The 22,287-nt window shown below is 41.2% G+C and overlaps 1 protein-coding gene across 2 annotated transcripts; it reads right to left on the bottom strand.

The window, feature by feature from the left end:
* Positions 1–956: 956 nt before the first annotated feature.
* On the bottom strand, positions 957–6,197 carry LOC133807186 (squamosa promoter-binding-like protein 14). Of its 2 annotated transcripts, none has more exons than XM_062245361.1 (10): positions 5,214–6,197; positions 4,917–5,110; positions 3,982–4,823; positions 3,803–3,877; positions 3,586–3,693; positions 3,386–3,503; positions 3,088–3,223; positions 2,860–3,004; positions 2,157–2,759; positions 957–2,077 (listed from the first exon to the last, which is right to left on the bottom strand). In XM_062245361.1, exons 1-10 carry the CDS (start codon positions 5,753–5,755, stop codon positions 1,685–1,687), a joined length of 3,156 nt encoding a protein of 1,051 aa, XP_062101345.1. In that variant the 5' UTR covers positions 5,756–6,197; the 3' UTR covers positions 957–1,684. The 2 variants fall into 2 exon arrangements, with proteins under 2 accessions (XP_062101345.1, XP_062101346.1); XM_062245362.1 differs by having other exon boundaries at positions 3,985–4,823.
* Between the last annotated feature and the right edge of the window lie 16,090 nt (positions 6,198–22,287).

Here is a 22,287-nt window from a genome sequence, read left to right as displayed (position 1 = left end):
AATGGACGGAGTATAGTTCAAAATGATCTGTTATTGGGAATTAATTTCAAGGTGATTAGCCTTTTACGAATATGAATCAAATTCCTTTCTTCCATACAGAATCAATAATAATTCACTCGCTCGCTACCATTTCCTGTGTTTTGTCTTTCTTTATTGCTTACAAGAGAAGTAAATGATACCAATTTAAGCCAAAATTAAATGAGGGAATCTCAATGATTAGAGAAGAAAATAAACTTTAATACACAACATACATGTTTAAGCCAATAAGAGCTTTGAATTTCATTCATAATCAAACATACCACAATGACCCGATAATGATATCATTACGTTCAACCTTCTCCATTATATACATATATATATATATATACATATATGACAATTTTTCTAATGGACTTCATTTTAAGTCCTACCCATTAAAACTCTCAGTATTTCTCGACCCATAAACAGTTTTCGGCGCGTATATTGTAGATATATAGAGAATCCTGCAAATTTTCAGAAAATTCCAAATAATTTACAGTACCGAAAACTAAATTCAAATATGTTGCTTTCCACGCGCATAAAAAAAATTAGTCACGCGTGCAACATAGAATTTAGTTTTCGGTACGGTAAACTATTTGGAATTTTCTAAAAATTTACATGAGGCTCTAAATAGCTACAATATACACAGTTGTAAAAAAAAAATCATACCGAAAAATGTTCACGAATCAAGAACACTAAGAGCCCCATTAAAGTGAAGCTCATGTATGAAAATTTCCCTGTATATATGTGTTTTTTATATATTGAAAAAGTAAGAAAACAAAAATGGCACACATGACATGATTCAAGTGCCAATAGTGTTAGATCTCAGTCCTGCTTTTATTTATTTCTAGCAAAAAAACGAAAGTGTAGAAACAACTAACAAGAGCCAGATAGACAAATGAAAGAAGAAAAAAAAAAGGGCTGAAGAAGAACAGAAATGTCTTGGACTAAATATTTAATAAATAATAAAAAAAAATAATACACCTCCTTCTAACATGTACCTGGAATTGGAATGGAATAATACAAGCACTATTCAGTTATATCACAGTGTCACTTCCGTGATTAATCTCCGGATCAACTTTACAGTGACGAAATCAATACACAAAAGTTACTTGGGTTTCTCTATATATTTATATTATATAATATATATATATCCATAAAACTGTAATCAATATAATAAAGGTGGTAAAAATTAACGTAGTGAAAACCTTTAATAACAGTAGAACGGCTTATGCATCTACCTTCCTTTCCTTGTTCAATCTCTTGACCCTCTTTCCCCATTCCTCCATTTCACCTCATCATCTAACAAATAGTATACTTCTAACTTCTACAACTCCCAAAAGACAAAACAAAGACCAAAGAAAGAGTCACCTATTTGCCTGCAAAGAAAATCAGCCAGAAGGGCATAGATTATTACGGCGACGATCCCAAATCTTAGGCTCCAAAAAGCATCGTGCTCGACTCACATCTGCCGGCAAATGCCAAACCGACGCATTAGGTTCCGACTTTAGCGTTGACATCTGAGAAAATCGCTTCTTGCACACCTCAAGAACCATTTTGAGCTTTGACAGAGAGAACATATTAAGTAGCCAGTTCTCTTGTCAGGCAGCCCAAATTTGTCAGTCACTCTAATCTTGATCCAGTACTATATTTGTCTTATAAAATATCAAATTGTGCCGTAATCCAAATTCTCCCACTTGAAGGGGGCAACTGCGCCAATGTCTGGAAGGCCTCGCAAGAACAGGCAAACACAGACACAGACAGCAGCAATTGCAAGCATTGAATGAACATATGGACGCTGCAGCAGACCTTGAGAACCAGGCACCCTTCGTTTATACTTTGTTGCTGCAACTGCACACTTGGCACAAGATCTCCGACTACCATGTTGATATTCGACACTCATTGCATTTCCAACTGTTACAGTGATTTGCCCATTCGTTCTGTCACCAAGTTTACGAGCCACCAGCTTGTTATATGACTGATTGTTTGTCATCAAAGCATAAGCATGTGGAGACTGCCCGTTTGCATCGAGAAGGGAATTCCAAGAGTTCAATCCAATCTACAGAAAACAAAAAGGTTAGAATAAATAGTTTTTCAAAACACAATCTAGAATACTTTTTGTTTTACCAGAAAACTACCTCCTGTGGGTCGTTTGTCAATGCATCAATCATTTCATCTGAAGAGGACATACAAGCAGCCAAATGGAGAGGAGTAATGTAGCCAGGCCCAACATGATTTGGTGGGAAAATATATTTCTTCGAGACATCATTGGAGCCAATAACTGAGTAATTTATGAGCAAGTCAACCATCTTCTTACACTTACTTTTTACTGCACGATGCAGGAGCTGAACCTCAGATAGCATCTCCACTGCCTCCCTTGATAGTTCATTCTCATCCATATTTCTTTCAACAAGTATGTCCAGAAGTGTTTTAATCAAAGAAGAACAATTTCTTTCGACAGAAAATGTGAGCAAAAATTTAAATCGGCCGAGTGAATAATGAGGACCATTTAGAAGAGATGAGGCCTTTTTACGTTGGAACAGCCAACCGAGTTCATTTAAGAAGTGAAGAACTTCATCCTTTGACCTTGGCCTTCCATCATCGTGATTTTCGTCTTCTGCTATGACCTCACTCACTTTTTTCTCCCCATAAAACACAGACTCAAGAACTCTCAGCTCTTTACAAATAGAAGCATCAGCTATTATCACCGGAAAGCTATTGCCCTTGAAACCATTTTCCACCTGTTTCATATATTGACATGGTTCAAACAGGGAGAAAATTGGGAACTGTATGTAAACATTTTACATAAAGGGTACACATACAAAATTATCAGAGTTCTACCTCGATGAAACAGCGGCCAAACAAACTGGGAGATGCATCATGAGTTCTAAAACCACACAAGTTTATCTCCTCGTACATGGTACCTTGATAGGTAGATGCCCTAACCTCCATTGTCGTGTAAACACCCTTGTCCGTGCAATGAATCCTACAAGAATGCAAACTGGTAAGAAGTCTAGATACTGGAATAAGAATTACCAATGCAAATCTGCAAAAGCAGTCTATACTTACTTGGTGCCTAGATTGTTCAGATTTCTTCCCCTCAATATAAGAGAGGTTTCTTGCCCACCTACAACAGCCAAAGGTGTAACTGAGATCAGCTCTGGCGAACTCCATGTCTTCCATGATTTGCATAACCGAAACTTCCCTGATCATTGATTTCACACAAATTAATATCAAGAGGTTAGAAATCGTCTGTACCTCATGGATTCCACAATCCTAGTTCTCTATTGTAAACTGTTACAATCCAATCAGCAAAGGAACGAAAAAAAGATCAAAACTAAAAGCCACCACTTCAGCTTGTGCTTACCGTCTTTATGAGATGCTAATTGTCTGCCTGCATGCACCAAAAATCTTCCATTTCTCCAAAAATCAGAAGCTGAACTGTGTACCAAAGAACTGAGACGTTGAAGAAGGTTTTCTTGAAGCTGCAAAAATTGCACAATCATTCCAAGTGGTCAGTTAAAGAACTATAAAAACTACTAACAAACTGCTATAGAATCAACTCACTTGTTCCCAGGCAGCTGATGGCATCGAAACATAAACTGATAGAACGACACAACCAGGTCGTATGTAGCTCTCCATTTCCGAAGGACTGTTAGAAAGCCAATTGAAAATCTGGGTGGAAAAATTGTCGAAAAGGAGTTAAGATGAAAATATATAATACTAGCAAGGACAACATATAGGTAGTGTTAACTAAGCCAAAGATTCACCACAAACTCCACACCTGTGTCCTCAGAGTACCAGGGAAATGGCTAGGATCCTTATCGAATAGTTTAAATAATATTCTTCCAGTGCGATCCTGCTAAGAACATACTCATTAATTCAACTGAAATAAACGAGATATATATGAATAAAGCAAAACAGATTTAAATGATAACACCAGTATTAATGCGATGGAAACACCACCTGGACATCAGAATTTAGGCTAGACGGGGAATGATCCGACCCAGAAGAGGTGTATCCAGCTTGATGAGGAACACTTTGAATGGAACCAGCTTCAGTTGCTCTATTAGACCCTCGAAAAAGATCAAATGGCATGTTACACCCATTAATCCTACTAGATTCAACATTAGCATTAGTTTCTCTGCTTGCTGACATCTTCTCAGACTTGACAGTTTCTGCCATAGTCTGCATGGGAAACAGCGTCTGCATAACGGGAGGAGACGACGACGGAGATCTCTCTTCAATGGGATTACTGCTGTCAGATGAGAAATACTTCCTACTAGATGCCAGTTTTGGCGGGCTATCATTCTCAGGGGACGAGCTAAAGAGCTGTAATGGTAAGTTTACGCGTGTTTCTTGAACCTGGCAATCAGAATCTTCCATGGGAGACTGGTAACTGGTACTACTTCTATCTCCCCCAAGTGAAGGAAACTCTTGGGGAGATCTCTTCTGCAAAACCGAACTGTTGGCCTGGTCATGGCAGTTCAACTTAGTTTTCCCGCTGTCACTGCTGGGGCTGCTCCTTTGAGATAAAGTTGCAAGGGCATCGGGAGCAGATGGTGCTAGAGTAGCCGAAAGAGCAGCAAGCAAGTCCATGGTAGACTGAGATGCTCTTCCATTCAATTTATCATGATGGTCCGTAGAAGTTTGATCTGGAATTTTCCTGGACAAACTTGCCAGATTATGCAACTTTGCGGCGAGGTCCATTGGCAAAGGCAGAGAATTTATCTTGCTAAGAATCTGAACGAGCTGCTCTTTGTCCAGTATAGGCGAGCAATTCATATTTTTGTCATCGTTTTTCCCTATATCACAAATCGCAGCATACAAGTTCAGCATAATATCAACAAGAACTTAGAACACAAAGCAAGGAAAAACACTGGAGCGTGATCGTTTACCTTGCGCGCGAGCCACAGCAGCCAACAAGTTGAAGATATCCAAGTGTCCGTTGGTTTTATTGTCTCGATCTCCAGGGAGCACAAGTCTAGAGCCGACGTCATCTGGTTGAGTCTTCCTCCTACGCCGGTTATGCCCAGCAAGCCTCCTTCTGCAACTGCGCTTGCCCTCGTCAAACTCGGAAAGGGGATGAAACCTGCACGGAGCAAGGAAGAATATGATGAACCTCGCCGTTCCAAAACAAAATCAACAGCAGAAACTAAAAGGACAAAAAAAAGTGATTTGAGATGTGCATAAACCTGCTACACTGCTGGCAAAATCTCTGCATCTGGCTGGCAACAAGAGCTTTAGTAGATTTACTGTGAAGCTCACACACCTTATGTCGGCGATGGTAGTCTTTTGCAGCAGAGAGATCTTCCTTGCAGTTATCGACCTGGCACATGGGGTAGGTGGTGCTACCGGGAGAGCCAGAGCGGACCCTCTTATTGGGTCTGGATCCGGGGTCGTCCCCACTAGTGAAGCCGCCCCCCAGATTGAGGCGGAGGGTGGCATCGGTTACCTCGGGTGTTTTATTCGTCAAAGTAAGCGGAGTTACAGGGGGTTCTTCCGCCTTAGTGTGGTCCGCGTTGACGGTGGCCGCACCAGAGTCGAGGGGCTTGGCAAGGAACCTAACCGTGTCCCAGTCCCAGACCTTAGGGTTCCAGTTACCGACGGGATTGGGGTTAGAGAACCGCTGCTGGAAATTAGGGGTCTGATAGGGGAGATCGCGTTTCTTCCCCATAACCGAAAGCGTTCTATGAATGAAAATTGGAGGAGCAACTTGCGCACCCGCCTCTTCCATCTCTCCGGTTCGGTATTCGATTATATAAGTTTACGATTAGTAGCTTGCAAAAACAAAAACACAGGTTTTTCCTTCTAGTTCCTCCTAATCTATATACAAATCTCTCTATCAAAGTCAATAGGAGAATCGATCGTCCCTTATAGTACTAAAAAAGAAGCTTAACTGATCTGATACTATACCTCGGATGCTCTTCTCTTCTCTTCTCTTTTACTTCTCTCCAATTCAATTCAACGAAATCTGTAAGAAAATAAAGCCATGTCTTGTCTTCGATCTGACAGTTAGTAAAGCTTGTGAAGTGACAGTCAGTCTCCGATAACCGAACTAACGATTGAATTACCCTAAATTGAAGATGCGAAGAAGATGATCTCCCATGGCGTCAATTCAATAGTTCCTCTCTCTCTTCTCTTCTCTCTCTCTCTCTCTCTCTCTCTCTTTCTTTCTAATTCCGAAACGAAGAAAATGGCTAGTTGTACTATCTTGACCTTCTAACAAACTTGCTTTTGCACAAAGGCAAAATCCGTAAATTGGAGCAACTTTGGGGTTTATATAATATCTCCTTACCAAGAAGAATCCAACCCATTTCCTTTCCTTTTTCTTTTTTTAATTATTTATTTTATCTTATTTTTGTACTTTTTTTTTATAAAAATAAAATAAAAGAAAATAAACCAATAAAAATGAGTTTGGGTTGGGTTGGCTTCTTGTGCCTTGTGCTGTGTTGTTCTTGATGGTCCTACTTCCTCCTATACTATACTATGTATGTACTAATGCCAATTTTATTCACTTATATCAAAACTACCACTTTGCCCTCCCAATTCCAAACTTCTTTTTAACCAACTTTATTTATAAAAATAAATAAAAAAATCTGTTTTGTTTTTAAAATATTTATTTATTATTAAAATCGAGTGCAGATTTTGCCCAACCCCGTATGGAAACGAGTTGTGATTACTTGATAACTATCCAGTTTTATAATTAGTTAACTAAAATTAGCTATTAAATAAATTCAGTTAAATTTTACCCATTATTATAATGAGATTTCTCATAATACTCATGCTTATACACATATAACTTAGATATGACTGAAAGGTATAATTGGTAAATTCAAATAAATATTAGGTATAAAATTAATTTTTTTTTAAAAGTAGCTAAAAATTAAATGACATCTCTAAAATTGGACACTTCGTGTAATTTGTACAAACGGGAGTTGGGTGCCACTTAGAGTAATTAGTAAAAATGACTTATTTTTTGGAGTTATCTTGCACTTTGACCTAATTTTGATAATTTTATGCAAAATGACATCTGTCTAAAATTTTGACCAGTTATCTAAAAATTTCGATTAGCTGTCTGAATCTTTCGACCACCTGTCTCGAGTTTCGGATGTCATTTTACAACAAATTATCAAAACTAGATCAAAATACAAAATAACTTCAAAACATAGGTCATTTTAGATCATAATTTAAAACCAACTATCATGAATGAGTAAGTGCAGTAGAAAAATATGTTAAAAAGTTAAAATATATATGTTAAGAAATAAAAATAAAAAGTACGTGGACATGCATACCATGCAAAAGAATCCATAACCATCAAAATAGTCTTATTAAAAAGATTGCCTAAATAAGAACCAATTAAATGAATATAGTACATGCATAGTATGATAAAAACATTACTATATTATGAATCCACTAATACTATTTTTATTCACTCCACTTTGTCATCTCAATTTGAAACATATTTTTAACTAACTTTTTTTCCTCCAATTTTGTTCTTAAAATCTTTACTTATTATTAAAATCTCTTAATAGAATCGGGTATAGATTTTTACCTACCCGTATGGAAATGAGTTGGGTGCCACTTGTTCATTAAGTTAATTTAAAACCAACTATAGTGAAGGAGTTATGTGAAAATTTGAGAAATAACTCTCATAGTTGAACTCTCAAAATTACAATTTTATATTATTAGAAGCTATAACTATAAAGTCGTCAATTTATTTAGTCATTGCATGAGTTATGATCATATGTTAGTTGTTCATAATTAAAGTTAGGTCTTAATGTCCGTTAACATCTCTAATTATGTATTTATCAATTAGAAACATTGATCATCTAATGAACATTATTCTATAAACTTAATTATAGAATAAAATTTATGTTCTCTTATAGAAATTGAGTGATCTATGTTCTAGCCTCGAATCAACACTAAAATGAACAACTAATCTAGTTTCATTTAAGTAAGGAACAGATTTCATATATATGGAGTATGTTCTCAGCTACTTGTAGTTCATTAGGAATTCAGTCGTAGGAATATTGAATCTTACCTGTAACGCCCTGGTTACCCCAGAACAGTTACGGTGAACCAGAAATTCGACCCACCACCCAAGTCCTTTGGTTAAAGAGATACGTCAACGAACTCAAGGCTCATAATGGGGTAGAGTTCGTGTAACGCCCTACTACCTTAGAGCCGTTACTAAGTGAGTTTAAAAGGAAATTGTGCATTTAGTTGACTCTAAGTGGTTTCTAAAACCAAAAGTGTGAATAAATCAGAGTTTAAGGCTGTACTCTTCGAAAATGATTAGTTTCATTGAAAACGTTAAATGTAAAACATCTGGGATCCCAAAGTAAGGTTTACAAAATATTTACAACTCAAAATTAGATTTACACTTGATCAGTTATCAAAAGAATGATTTAATACAGCCATATACAAAATGCCCCCAACCAAAGCAGTCGGGCAGGCCGAACATGTACGCGCCGCCCCCACGCTCTCCATACTCATGGCCGGTTGACTGACTCCTTGAACCTGCCACATGGAGCACCCGTGAGCCGAAGCCCAGCAAGAAAACTCAAATAGTACATAACATATGCAAATCAAATAGTTGGCATAATTCACTGATACATAGGAAAACCATCATAATAAACAAGTACGGCCAAGCCGCCCCCGAGGCATTACGAAAGCCTGGGGTTTCGGTTTTCACCGCGAGGATAACTCATGTATCCCTTGGGTCCCACCCTGAATATAAGCATCCCATGTGCTGTGTGTTACTTTCGGCCCCACGGCCGCACCCGGCCTACGCCGCACTCGGCCCTTGCCGTTCATTTCATCATAATCACACATATAGTACATTCAAAATAATCATTCACACACATCATGATTCATTTAAGGTTAAACATTTGCACATAATACAATCTGGGCCATGCCCTACAATCACACAGTGGGGCCATGCCCTAATCTCAGGTGTTGCGGTTTTCTTACCTTTAGATTCAGTTGCCTTGATCAACCTGACTCCTTGAGCACGATCTTACCCGAGCCCTAGCGCTTACCTAAGCAAAATCCACAAGTCAAAGTCATCACCAATCCTCAAGTCCAAAACCTAGCCTCGGGACTAATCCCGAGCCCCCGGGAAGTCCTAGATCCCCAAAACAAAGTGGCGGAATCGAGCCCCGAACCCTAGGTCAAAATCCCTTCACAAAAGCCCAAAAATCCCCTTTGTGAACAGTGCAGCGCTACAGCGCTCAAAAGGTAGCGCTGTAGCGCTACAAGCAGAACCACCCTCACCAGACAGGGGCTAGCGCTACAGCGCCCCCTGCCTAGCGCTGTAGCGCTAGTTGCAGCAGACCAAAACCAAAAATCGCATCTTGCGATTTTCTTCCCCCATTTCGAACCAACTGATCCAAGAAGTGCCACACATTTGTTTTCATTTAATAAGACGAAGGGGCTAGAATTCAAGGCTCTAGAAGGGGAAAGCACACGAGGCGTCTCTTTTCCATGTTGGGGACCCCCCGAAAGGCGAATAGGAAGCTTCAAGCGATCTGGGATCCCACCGAGATGAAGGTGTAGTTTTAACTAGGAATCCCAGGGTTGCCGATCTGGTGAAGTAGTAGTTTATGGGCACAAAGGATTCACTCGCGATTATAGGCCCGCCACTTGTCCAACTCTTTCCCAAGCCCAAAAACAAACTTATATACACCACGCACTCATCCCAAGCACCCCATGAACTCAATCCCAAGCTCAAGCAACCCACAATTCAAAATCTAATCCAATGAACCCAAAAAACCAGAAAATTACTCAAACAACAAGGATAGGGTCTTAGAAATCGTACCGTGGGTGGAATTTCGACCTTGAACTGAACCCTAGACCTCCTTGGCTTGCACCTTCACAACCTTGACCTGTTTTCCCCAAAAACCCCATCCATTTAGCTCAAAAACACAGCTCAAAACCAGCAAAACCCTAAAAACCGAAAACCTCAAGAACTTACCTCAAATCTCTGATTTGATCTTGCTAATCCCCTGCCAATCCTCAAGCCTAGCTTAGGATCCTTGATGCTCAGCTAACCCTAGCTTCCCACTGAGCTTAACCTCAAGAAAAATCAAGTGAAATGGTTGGGAGAGCCACAAACCGAATCTTCAAAGCCAACCCTTCAGTTTTCCCTCTCTTCCTTCTTTCTTTCTTTCAGCCTATACTTTTCTCTACAAAATCCACTAAGTATAAAGACCTTCTTTATTTTCTCTCTTACAAGCCTAATGACCAAAATGCCCTCCCTTACTAATTCTAAACATTTATGTCCTTAAAGGGGCATTTTAGTCATATTACCCAAATTCCCACTAATTCCTCAAGTGTTCCTAATAATTCCCGCTCGCTACCCAATACCGGATTAATCGTCAAATATATTCCCAGATTCTCAATTAAACTCCCCAGGCTTAACCCAAGCCTGGCACAGGTTCCCGCTTTGACTTTCCGCTAACCCGCTCATTCTAAGATCGTCTCGAGTCATAGATCACAGGTATCAACATAGTCATGCCCAACATGGCCAAATTACAAATATGCCCAAACAGGTCTACATGCATACTAATTCACGTAGTCATGTATCACAATTAATCACCTAATCATATAACGTGCATTAAATCATAATCATGCTTAAAACGCATTAAAGACACACACAGAATTCCTTTATGCCTTCCAGGCACACTATCCCAGGCCCTAAGCCTTAATACCGAATTTGGGGTCGTTACAGTTCGTTCCGGAGCAGCATCTGGCAAAGCAACAGCGATTGGAGAGGCAACCAATCATTTTTACGGAAGAAGATGTTGGCCATGTTCAGTTCCCTCATAACGACCCTCTGGTCGTAGCAGTGCAGCTCGCTAATCGGAGGGTTAAGAGAGTGTTGATCGATAATGGGAGCTCGGTAAACCTTCTATTCCGGTCCACACTGGAGAAGATGGGTTTGACTGTCGCCGAGCTGAAGGCGACCTCCATGATGCTGTATGGTTTTTCGGGAGAAGGATCAGCGACTATAGGGACGATCGAGCTGGTGATCACCTTAGGAGAATGACCTCGGACAGTCTCGAAACTCCTCGAGTTCGTGGTCATCGATTGCCCCGCTGCATACAATGCTATTTTGGGCCGACCCACACTTATAGCTTTTGAGGCCATCACCTCCGTTCGCCACCTCGCGCTGAAATTCCCTTCTTCCACGAGAATATGCACGGTCTGTGGCAATCAGCTCGCTGCCAGGGAATGCTACAACATTTCCATGAAGGGAAAATCGAAACCCGGGCAGCTAACGATGGCCATCCAAGGTGGAGGAGAGGAATCTCAGGAACCTTTGACTAATCCTGAGATTGAAAAACCTCAGAGCGCCAAGGGGAAAAGTATCATCCTAAGTGAGGATATTGACCCTCGAATAGGTGAGGATAAGTCCGAGCTCCAAGCTATTGAAGAGCTTGAGGAAGTAAACATCGATCCACGAAATCCTTCACGGATGGTCAAGCTCGGGAAAAACCTCTGTGGCAAGAGGAAAGCGGAGCTGATAAAGTTTCTGCAGGATAACTTGGATGTGTTTGCATGGTCACACGAGGACATGGTGGGAATCAGTCCAAATGTCATCATGCACACCCTTCATTTGGATAAGAGCGTTCCTGCAAAGTCCCAGAAGCAGAGGCGCCTGGGAACAACTCGGGCTGAGGCCTTAGAAGAATAAGTAGCCCGGCTCAAGAAATGCGGCTTTATCCGTGAAGCCAAGTTTCCGGTTTGGGTCGCCAACCCCGTGCTGGTCCCGAAGCCCAACGGGAAATGGCGGACCTGCATCGACTTCTCCGACCTGAATAAAGCCTGCCCCAAAGATTGTTTTCCCTTGCCAAGGATTGATCAATTGGTGGATGCCACGGCGGGGCACGAGCTCGTGTCCTTCATGGACGCGTACTCAGGCTATAATCAAATCGCCATGAATCTGGCGGACCAGGAGTACACCAGCTTCATGACCCCGACTAACGTCTATTGTTACAAGGTCATGCCATTCTGGCTGAAGAACTCTGGTGCTACATACCAGAGATTAGTGAATAGAATGTTCGCCAACCAGATCGGGAAGAACATGGAAGTGTACGTTGATGACATGCTGGTCAAGTCAAAGACTGCCGATAACCATGTTTCTGACCTGGAAGAATGCTTCAAGATACTAAGAGAATACGACATGAGGCTTAACCCTCAAAAGTGCACTTTCGGGGTTGCTTCTGGAAAATTCCTGGGTTTCATTGTCAACACTAGAGGAATCGAGGCGAACCCCGATAAGATCAGGTCATTGCTCGAGCTTCCCTCACCCAGGTCGCGTAAGGACGTTCAAGGCTTGACAGGAAGGGTGGCAGCCCTTAATCAGTTTATCTCAAAATCCACCGACAAGTGCCTGCCATTCTACAACCTGCTCCGAGGAAATAAGAAATTCGAATGGACAGAGGAGTGCGAAAGTGCTTTCCTTGACCTGAAGGCACAAGTGGGCGAGTCGCCCGTATTGTCCAAACCAAAGGCAGGAGAGCCTCTTTTCCTCTACCTATCTGTCACAGAGGATGCAGCTAGTGCCGTATTGGTCCGAGAAGAAGACCGAGTTCAGAAACCAGTCTACTACATCAGCAAGAGACTTCTCGGGGCTGAATCCCAATACCCGTTGATGGAAAAATTGGCGTTCTATCTTATCACGGCCTCCTGAAAGCTCAGGCCGTATTTCCCATCCCACTCAATACACGTCATGACCGATCAACCTTTAAGGCAGGTTTTGCAAAAACCTGAAGCATCGGGACGCCTGTTAAAGTGGGCTATCGAACTCAGTCAGTTCGATATTTCGTACACCCCACGAACTGCTATAAAAAGTCAGGCCCTGGCCGATTTTGTGGCAGAGTGTACAGGATTCAGGGAGGATCCTGTGGAAGACTCACCCCAGGTCACCTCGGCCCAGGTGTCTTGGAAGATCTTCGTGGACGGCTCATCCAATGAGAACGGCTCAGGGGCTGGGATCATTTTGATATCCCCAGAGGGACATAGATTCCACTCGGCGCTGAGATTCGGATTCAAGGCCTCCAACAACGAGGCCGAATACGAAGCTTTGCTGGCCGGACTAAGAGTAGCCCAGGAGCTGAAGGCGAGCTCCGTTCAGTGCTTCAGCAACTCCCAGCTCGTGGCAAACCAGGTGCTAGGTGAATATCAAGCACGAGGAGCCAAGATGGCTGCTTACCTGGCCAAGGTAAAAGCCAAACTGTCCGCGTTTGAGCGAGGCTCAATCGAGCAGATACCTCGAGAGCAGAACGCTAACGCAGACGCCTTCGCCAAGCTCGCTACCTCCGGGGAAACGGAGACGCTGGGGTTAGTACCGGTGGAATTCCTGGAAAAACCAAGTATAAAAGAGGTCGGGGCGGAGGTCGAGATGATTGACGCCAGACCGACCTGGATGACTCCCATCCTCGAGTACCTCACCGAAGGAAAGTTACCCGAAGGACGTAATGACGCACGGCGGGTACTGTACCAGGCCCCAAGGTATACGGTGATAGATGGGATGTTGTACCGATAGGCATTCCCTACCTCTCCTACGATGTGTTCTACCAGGCAAAGCAAAGGCCATCCTGCAGGAAGTGCATAAGGGTTTTTGCGGGGATCACACTGGGGGGCAAAGCTTGGCCCTAAAAGTCTTAAGGCAAGGGTATTACTGGCCCACTCTGTCAAAGGACTCGATCTTGTATGTCAAGAAGTGCGACAAGTGCCAGCGATTCGCCATAGTTGCCTGAGCTCCCCTAGTCGAGTTGAAGATGATCTCCTCCCCATGGCCATTTGTAGTCTGGGGAATCGACTTGGTTGGCGCCCTCCCTACTGGAAAGGGCGGGGTCTGCTACGCTGTGGTGGCCATCGACTACTTCACGAAGTGGGTTGAGACAGAACCTTTGGCAACAATCACTTCCAAGAAAGTCCTCGACTTCGTGGTCAAGAGCATTATCTGCCGGTTCGGGCTACCGAAGAAAATCGTATCCGACAATGAGACTTAGTTCGACAGCGACCTCTTCACCGAATTTTGTGAAAGGTACGGAATTGTGAAAAACTTCTCGTCCGTAGCCTATCCCCAGGCAAATGGCCAGGTCAAGGCTGTCAATAAGAATCTAAAGGCGAGCCTTAAGAAGAGACTAGACGAAGCCAGGGGGGTCTGGCCAAAACAGCTTCCCCAGGTTCTGTGGGCATACCGGACCTCGCATCAGACTCCTACGGGTCATACTCCTTTCTCTCTGACTTTTGGGAGTGAGGCAGTCCTCCCTGTCGAGGTTAAGGTATCTTCGCATTGAGTCCAGGCATATGACCAGGACCGCAACCACGAACTACTTCGCGCCTCCCTCGACCTGATTAATGAAAGACGTGAAGATTCGCAGCTTCAGCTCGTGCATTACCAGCAAAAAATCACTCGTTATTTCAACTCACACGTCAAAAAACGCGCCTTTAGCATTGGCGACCTGGTCCTCAGAAGAGTCTTCTTGGCCGGTAAGGATCCCAAAGATGGAGTATTGGGACCGAACTGGGAAGGGCCATATCAAATCACCGAGGTCATTAAGGAAAGAACTTATAAAATAGCTCGGCTCAATGGAGGGGCAGTCCCACGAACTTGGAACGCCATCCATTTGAAGAAATATTATCAGTAGCACCCTTGTAAGGCTTAAAGGCCACTTTTTTTTTTTGAGAATTAAATCTTTGTTTATTATTGTGTATATTTGTGGGTATAATCTCAAGTAACCATGAAAGACCTTTTCCTAGTTACTTGGGGGGCATATGGTACCTGGATATAACCAGGTCGCCTTAAAGGCTTAGAAGTTGATTCAAATTGATTGATCGTTGTTTTTCTTAAAAAAACACGAGATATTGATAAAGGATTAACGTGAACTAAGTCCTATCCTGGATATAAAGATATTAGTCAAGAATTAACACGAACTAAGTTTTCAAACTAACGTCCTTGACATAACCAGGTCATAAAACTTAGAAGTTAATTAAAATTGATTGATCGTTGTTTTTCTTAAAAAGCATGAGATATTGATAAAAATTAACGCGAACTAAATTTTCAAACTAACGTCCTGGACATAACCAGGTCATAAAACTTAGAAGTTAATTCAAATTGATTAATTGGTGTTTTTCTTAAAAAGCACAAGATATTAGTCAAGAATTAACACGAACTACGTTTTCAAACTAACGTCCTGGACATAACCAGGTCATAAAACTTAGAAGTTAATTCAAATTGATTGATCGTTGTTTTTCTTACAAAGCACGAGATACCAATAAGAAGTTAACGCGAACTAAGTTTTTAATGCAATGTCCGGAGTGCAATCGGGATTTATCTTAGAAGTCAGGTTAAGTAATAGAACCCGTCGCCTCGCCCCCGTTGCTCCGGGCTGGCCTTGAGGCAGAAAAAATATAGGATATCTGCCGGAGTGGGGACCTCCCACTCCTATTTCAAGAACAGATATCTCAACCCCGCCAACAAACGGTAGGAGTTGGGGGGAGCAGGAAAGGAGCCAACTTCACGTAATTGAGGAAGTCGGCGAAGTATTGGTCCAGCGGGAGGAAGGCCTCAGCCTTAAAGTGCTCATCACTCCAAGCTGCATACTCCTCGTCGAGCGGCGCGCAGCTCCGCTCACTTTCTGCGGGAGGTCGGGCGATCAAGGCGCCCCTCCCTAGCTCGATGTTGTGGGAAAGGAATATTTTATTCACTTTCCCCTGGTCAGTGATCTTCGAGACGATCCTCTCGGCCTCGAAGAAAGCATCGGGCGCCACCTCGAGCTCCTGCTCCACAGCCGGCCCGAAGACGGGGATTGTGGAGTCTGTCATCACCTCATTTCCTTTGGATTGTTGGGAGGACGAGCTGCCTGCGATCCTCTTAGGAGCGTTCTTCTTGGGTCCCATCTGGTTGCCTAGCGAACAAAAGAAGTAATTTAAAAAAAGGGCGACCTAAACATAAGGGAGAATCTAAAGAGAAGTGTTTCCTTTGAACGGGCTGAGGTAATCTCAGCCCGTGGAGAATGAGACCACCTGTGCTCCCAACAGATCCCCGATTACTCGGAATTCATGTGTCAGGAGGGTCAGGGTAAAAGTTTTCCTTGTAAGGAAAGTTTCAGTAGGCAAGAGATGCAAAACCGCCTGTGAAGCGTGTCCCCTAAGCTACCCGATTTTGCACCCAAATTACTGGATATTTTAAACAAGCATACCAAAAATCCTACCCAGAAGATTTCCCCAGAAAACGCACCCTACTGAACCATGCTCCTAAATGGTTTTCTTCTACAATCGATGCCCTAAAATAAAAACCTACACCCTTCATACCCACAAAAAACCAACAGAATATTGCATGCAGCTACAGGAACTATTTACCTAGGCTACAGTGAAAAGAAAGTTTAAAACATGCACAGTCAGGGAACTTACGAAGTGTTTTGCTGTGGGGGAGATGAAGGGGTCGTCTGAGTTGGGGCCTCGCCGGAATGACTGGCTCCAAGACCTCAAAGGAGTCCTTGCACCTGATCTTCTGGAGTGTTGGGAACGGTGATCGGGAGAAAAATAAGGTTTTTTTTTAGAGTGAGAAGAGAGAAGAAGATGGGAAATTTAGAATTTTTTTGAATAAACGAGTGGCCCATGCGTAAGGTGGCCACCCCTTTTATATACGTGAAATGCCACGTGAGGAGGGTCGTTGGATTGCCCTGATGTGGGATCCGAGGCTCTCCACTCGAGAGGCGAAACGACGGCTGAGTATAGGCTAGGCCATTTAATGCGGTTCTCGGAAGACGTACCGTCACCAACCACGATGTTCCACGTATTCGGTGCCTGCGTAAAAGGTGGAATATGGAGAGTCCATGGAAAAGCCTAAAAGCCCCTACTGTGGCCCTACACGACGTCATGTACCACGAGCAGGGGCTTGGGGGGCAAATGTACGCCCTGATTTTCCAACGGGCTATTAGCAAGCTGAGATATGGCCTAATTATATCAGCCACATGGATACCCCATGACCGGAGCTGCTGTCGTCAGGTCCTACCTCTTTAGCTCGAGGCTGCCAGAGGTTCGCCAAGATTACTCAAGGGCCGAGTCAGGACTATGAAGGCCGCAGGTCGAGAAGGCATTCAGCTCGGGATACGAGCTGGAGTTGGAAGCTATGACCTTTTATAAAGTCAACTACGCAATGTAAACGTGGATATATCAGACATCACGTGTCTGATATATCCCTGAATTCTCGGACACGCAGCATGAACGTGCATATTCAGGCACCCACGACTGGGTTGGGCCGAACAGCACATTATCCCTCTTACCTGTTGATTAGACCACACTTCATTTGTCAAGTTTTAGGAATTAATCATGAATGCCATAGAAGTGACATGATAGGTAAGAAGGTAACGGGATGACCCCCCTTACCAACTCCCAGGTGCCCTCTCCTATAAATATGGAGACCCTGGAAATTGCAAGGGGTTGGATTCTATGGTGTAACGAAATATCCTGTAAAGAATACCAGAAATATAGCAATAATATTGGCAGGTGGAGTAGAAGGATTTTAACCTTTGAACCACCTAAAAACGTAATTGTGTCATCAGTCCATTTAAAGATCATTCATCTGTTTCGGTTCATGATTAAACACTAATCTTTTTCTCTTATTTTCTTAATTACCTGTTGGCGAAGAACCGCGTCAACAATATTGTATATAGTACCTCTATCTTTTTACGTTGCTACACTTAACAATCCGAATAAACTGATATATCTTAAACAAAAAATAGATCATACTCATAATCTTTATTAAATAAAACTCTCACTTTATTTAGCTATTACTGACAATTTTTTTTATATTATTATCTTGAATTAAATCATCTTGTATATATATATATCATTATGCATATACTTAATTCAATACCACATCAATAATATTGGATTTTCATGATAAATGACACGTATAATTAAATACAAATACGAGTGCAAAATATTAACTTTATATAATTAACAGTAATCATTCATATAAAAATACATTTTAAGAGCACAATTCCTAACATTTTCCCACCAGTTATATGAAAATTGGAGACATAATAACTGTCATATAAAATTGGAGGCATTGTAGTTATAGTTATAATAGATTTCCTACTAGATTTTAAGAAATTTTGAATAATTTGTGTAAAATATTTTATTGGCATATTTGACAATATTGACAAAATTAATTAAATGAGTATTTTCGAAAAATGGGTAGTTTCCTGTGTTTGTTGAAATGTGTCTTTTTATAATCAGATTATTATATATATGTTAATAAAATAAATATATAATTTCCTATAAAAGAATATCTTTTCTTGAAATGGAAATTATTGATATTTATTTTTATGTTTTTGATCTGATTTATTTGTCCATAAATCGTGTACAACTTGCAGTAATAATGTAGATATTGTTTCCTTATTTATTTAAGGAAACTGGGTTGAAAAACTGTCAAGGTTCAATGAATCTGTTTGAACGGATTGCCAGTCTGTTTGAACAGATTCTGACTTTCCTGTTTTGGACGTTTTTTTCCATTTATTGGCTGATTGGTTTCTGATTCGTTTTCCACGACCTAAAGGGATTCTAAAATATATATAATCATCCTTAGGTCGCTGGTTTTTTATCATCTCTCTTGATGTATTATTTTCCAAATATTTTTCAAGTTTTGGAGAGATTTTTTATTATGTGAAGAACTTGAGTCCAGCAAGTTCTTAGTGGTTTATTATAGTGTACTTCTGTATTGTTTTCTCTGTGTTAATTGTGCAGGTTGAACACACTTGGACATTGGTCATCAAGCTTCGGGAGAAGTCTTGTTCGTGAGTCACTTTTCGGGAGGAAAAGTGCAAGTGTTATGATTTGAAGGGAGTTCAAGATCTTAGCACTTCATAAATTTGATTACCAGTTTAGATTACAACAGTTGCGACAAATTCAAGAGGGAGTCTTTATTTGTATAAGTCAATTTGGTTTTGTAATCATTTAGATATTATTCTAATAAATTTCATTCTCTAGGCGTGGCCTCGTGGACTAGTAGTGTAATGCCCCAAATTTCCTAATAAGGTTTGGACTTTGATTAGGAGGCCGGGAGGGCCATAATTGATCTATTATGCTATTTAATAATCATATGCATGTTCATGTGAATTATATTATTATATGATGGTAAATGCATGCATATGGGAGTATTTATAGTTATGAGGGCATTTTGGTAATTTGGCATGTTGAGGGCATATTTGTAAATTGGGTGCATATTGTAATTTGTGAATGAGATTTTATTATTATGGAGATATATTCGAGCTATTCGGCATGAGACGATCCTAGATTATGAGTTAGCGGTTTTGTCATAACGGGATCAATTTTGGGGTAATAGAAATGTTTATTTGATGATAAATTGAGAATATTTGAGATCAGGATGGAATTCTGGAAGTTTTGACTATAATGTCCCCGGGGGTGTTTTCGGGACCCCAAGCCTTAGGTTTTATTTGAGGTTACTTAAGCTTGAAGTAGCTTGTCAGATAAGAACGTACGTTAGAAAATCTCTCTCTTCCTTCCCGATAGCTTATTTTACCGTTCGAAGCCTTTTTGAAGGAATCTCGAGTTCTAGGAGTCAGAATCAAGCGAGGGTCGAGGCATAGCGATCCTAGGAAATATTAGAAGCTTCTTAACCGAAGGATTTAACGGAAAACAACCCAATCAAAGGTAATCTAAGTTTGAAGTTTTTAGTTTCTAAAGTTTTTAAGCTTAGAATTGGACTTTGTGAATTGTTGAGTTTTTGGTTGGTTTGAGCTTCAGGTTTTGGTGGTTTTGGACCATTGGGAAGTTTGGGAACTTTGATTTGATGATTTGGAGATGTTTGGATGGGTTTTTGGAAGGTTTTAGAAGTGGAAAAACGAAGAAAAATGGCTGGTGCGAAGTTGGGCCGCGGCCCTAGCTTGAGGAAGGTGGAGGAGGCCCTGCTAGGGGGGCGGGCCGCGGCATGGTCCATGTAGGGCCGCGGCCCTTAAGGGAAAAATTGCCCAAAAGTGTGTTTTTGTGATGGAAACTTAACTCTAAGGGCCTAGGATCGATCCTACTACTTAGTTGAGTGGGATTCGATGTTCCGGAGGCTTGGGTTGGGTTTGGAAGTATTTAATTACTCATTTTGATGATGTTTTATATTTGGTTATGACTAGGTGACCGCTAAGGGCTTAAAGGTTGATCGTTCTCAAGGGTCGTTCTTTAAATCGTTCTAGCTCGAATCTGAGGTAAGAAAACTGCACCCTGTGTATATGTGACATGCATGGCTATTAATGATGCATGTTGGTTGATTATTGAGTATGACATGCATGGCTATTATTGATGCATGTTGGTTGATTATGGAGTATGACATGCATGGCTATTATTGATGCATGTTGGTTGATTATTGAGTATGACATGCATGGTTATTATTGATGCATGTCGGTTGATTATTATGTGTGACATGCATGACTATTCTTGATGCATGTTGGTTGACTATTAAACGTGACATGCATGGCTGTTATTGGTGCATGTTGGATTGCTGGATATATTGCATATGATGCATGACAAACTTGTGACTGGGACATGCTTTGTATACTGGGTATGATATTGTTCAGAGCTTGTGCCTCTGTGGTTGTGCATGGTCCTAATTGTATTAGTATCTGTTTAGTAAGCATGATGAACACCTTGTTTACGAGTATTGAGCATGTGATATATAATTGGTGGCATGACTTACTTGTGTATGGCACTGACTAGTCAGAGACCGACCCTAAGGTCGATGAACATGCATTGAATGGCTCTATGGCATTAATGCTAGATTGACCCTAAAGTCGAGAATCATGCATTGAATGGCTCTATGGCATTAATGCTAGACTGACCCCAAGGTCGATGATCACGCATTGAATAGCTCCATGGCATTAGTGCGGGACCGACCCTAAGGTCGAAGAACTTATAAGCGCTTGCCTGGTCTATGACCAGATGTTTATAGCCAAGGTATATGACCCCGGTGGCTGTTTGTCACATGGCTAGGGGACGCTGTCCATAGCACGACTCTAGAGTCGGGAGGAAGGTTATGTTAGTGACCATTCACCACGCACCTGTCCTGATCAAACTTATGAAAGAATCACTTATCAGTTAAGCCCTGGTGACCCTATCGTCACATGGCTAGAGGGAGCTATGCTCATTATTGTGACTTTTGGCTATTGTCACCTATTTTCTTGGACTGATAGTCCTGAATGGTTATTATGATCATTGTTGATATTATATCATGCTTTATTGTGTTTTCTTGCTGGGCTTTGGCTCACGGGTGCTACGTGGTGCAGGTAAAGGCAAGAGGAAGCTGGACCATCCTTGAGTTGAAGAGCTTAGGTGATGATGTGTACATATGCAGCTGCTCGTCCTCCACGGCCGAGGTTTAAAGTGGAACTAGGGTTGAACCCTGTTTTGCCGCTTAGAACGACCTATTGTAAATATTTTCTGTAATAGACTCTGAAATTATATTTTCGGGATCCCAATGTATATGTTAAACGTTCTAGTGAAACGTTACATCTTAACCAAAGTTTTTAATCCCTAAACTGCTAATCACACTTAGTTCACGATTTTGGCCAAATGACTCGATTAGCGAGTTTAGCACTGTTTGCAAGGCACACCGTAACGGTCCCTGTAGTTGGGGCGTTACAAGTAGCAATCTGCAAAGATTGCTGATACCACGTAAAAATTCGTGTGTTCTTTACTTTATGTTCGTTTTTATCTTCTGGTCACAAACTGTTTAAACATATCTGGTTTCTGCTCAAACAGTCTTTGTGTCTGTTTAAACATTTCTGTAACAGTTCAACAATTAATTATTTTATTCGAATAATTAAGTTGGTAATCTTATAAAAACGGAATTTCAATTTGTGGCACCAAAATCAGTGTTTAAACAAATTTTTTTATACATCTGCTTATTTTTAATACCGTAAATCATTTAAAATTTTTCTAAAATTGATGAGATGCTTCATATAACTATAATGTACATCTCTACGTAAGAGCAAAAATGACACTCCTACTTAAGAAACTCTCTATAATTTTAATCAAATTTCACAAGTATAGTTTTATAACATTACATTTTGTGTTAGTTTTGTCAAGTAGAAGATAATTTCTTCCCATTGTTAAGGTTAGCCAAAGCTACATACTATTCTTTTTTTACTTATGTTTATGTGTTGTTATGTCAAATATTTTATGCAAACCCAAATGAGATTGTAAACATTCGTATCTTTGCCAAAATTAAATATGCTA

Source organism: Humulus lupulus, chromosome X (genome assembly GCF_963169125.1).
Source record: "Humulus lupulus chromosome X, drHumLupu1.1, whole genome shotgun sequence".
NCBI classification, from domain to species: Eukaryota; Viridiplantae; Streptophyta; class Magnoliopsida; order Rosales; family Cannabaceae; genus Humulus; species Humulus lupulus.
This window is presented reverse-complemented; position numbering and strand designations above follow the sequence as displayed.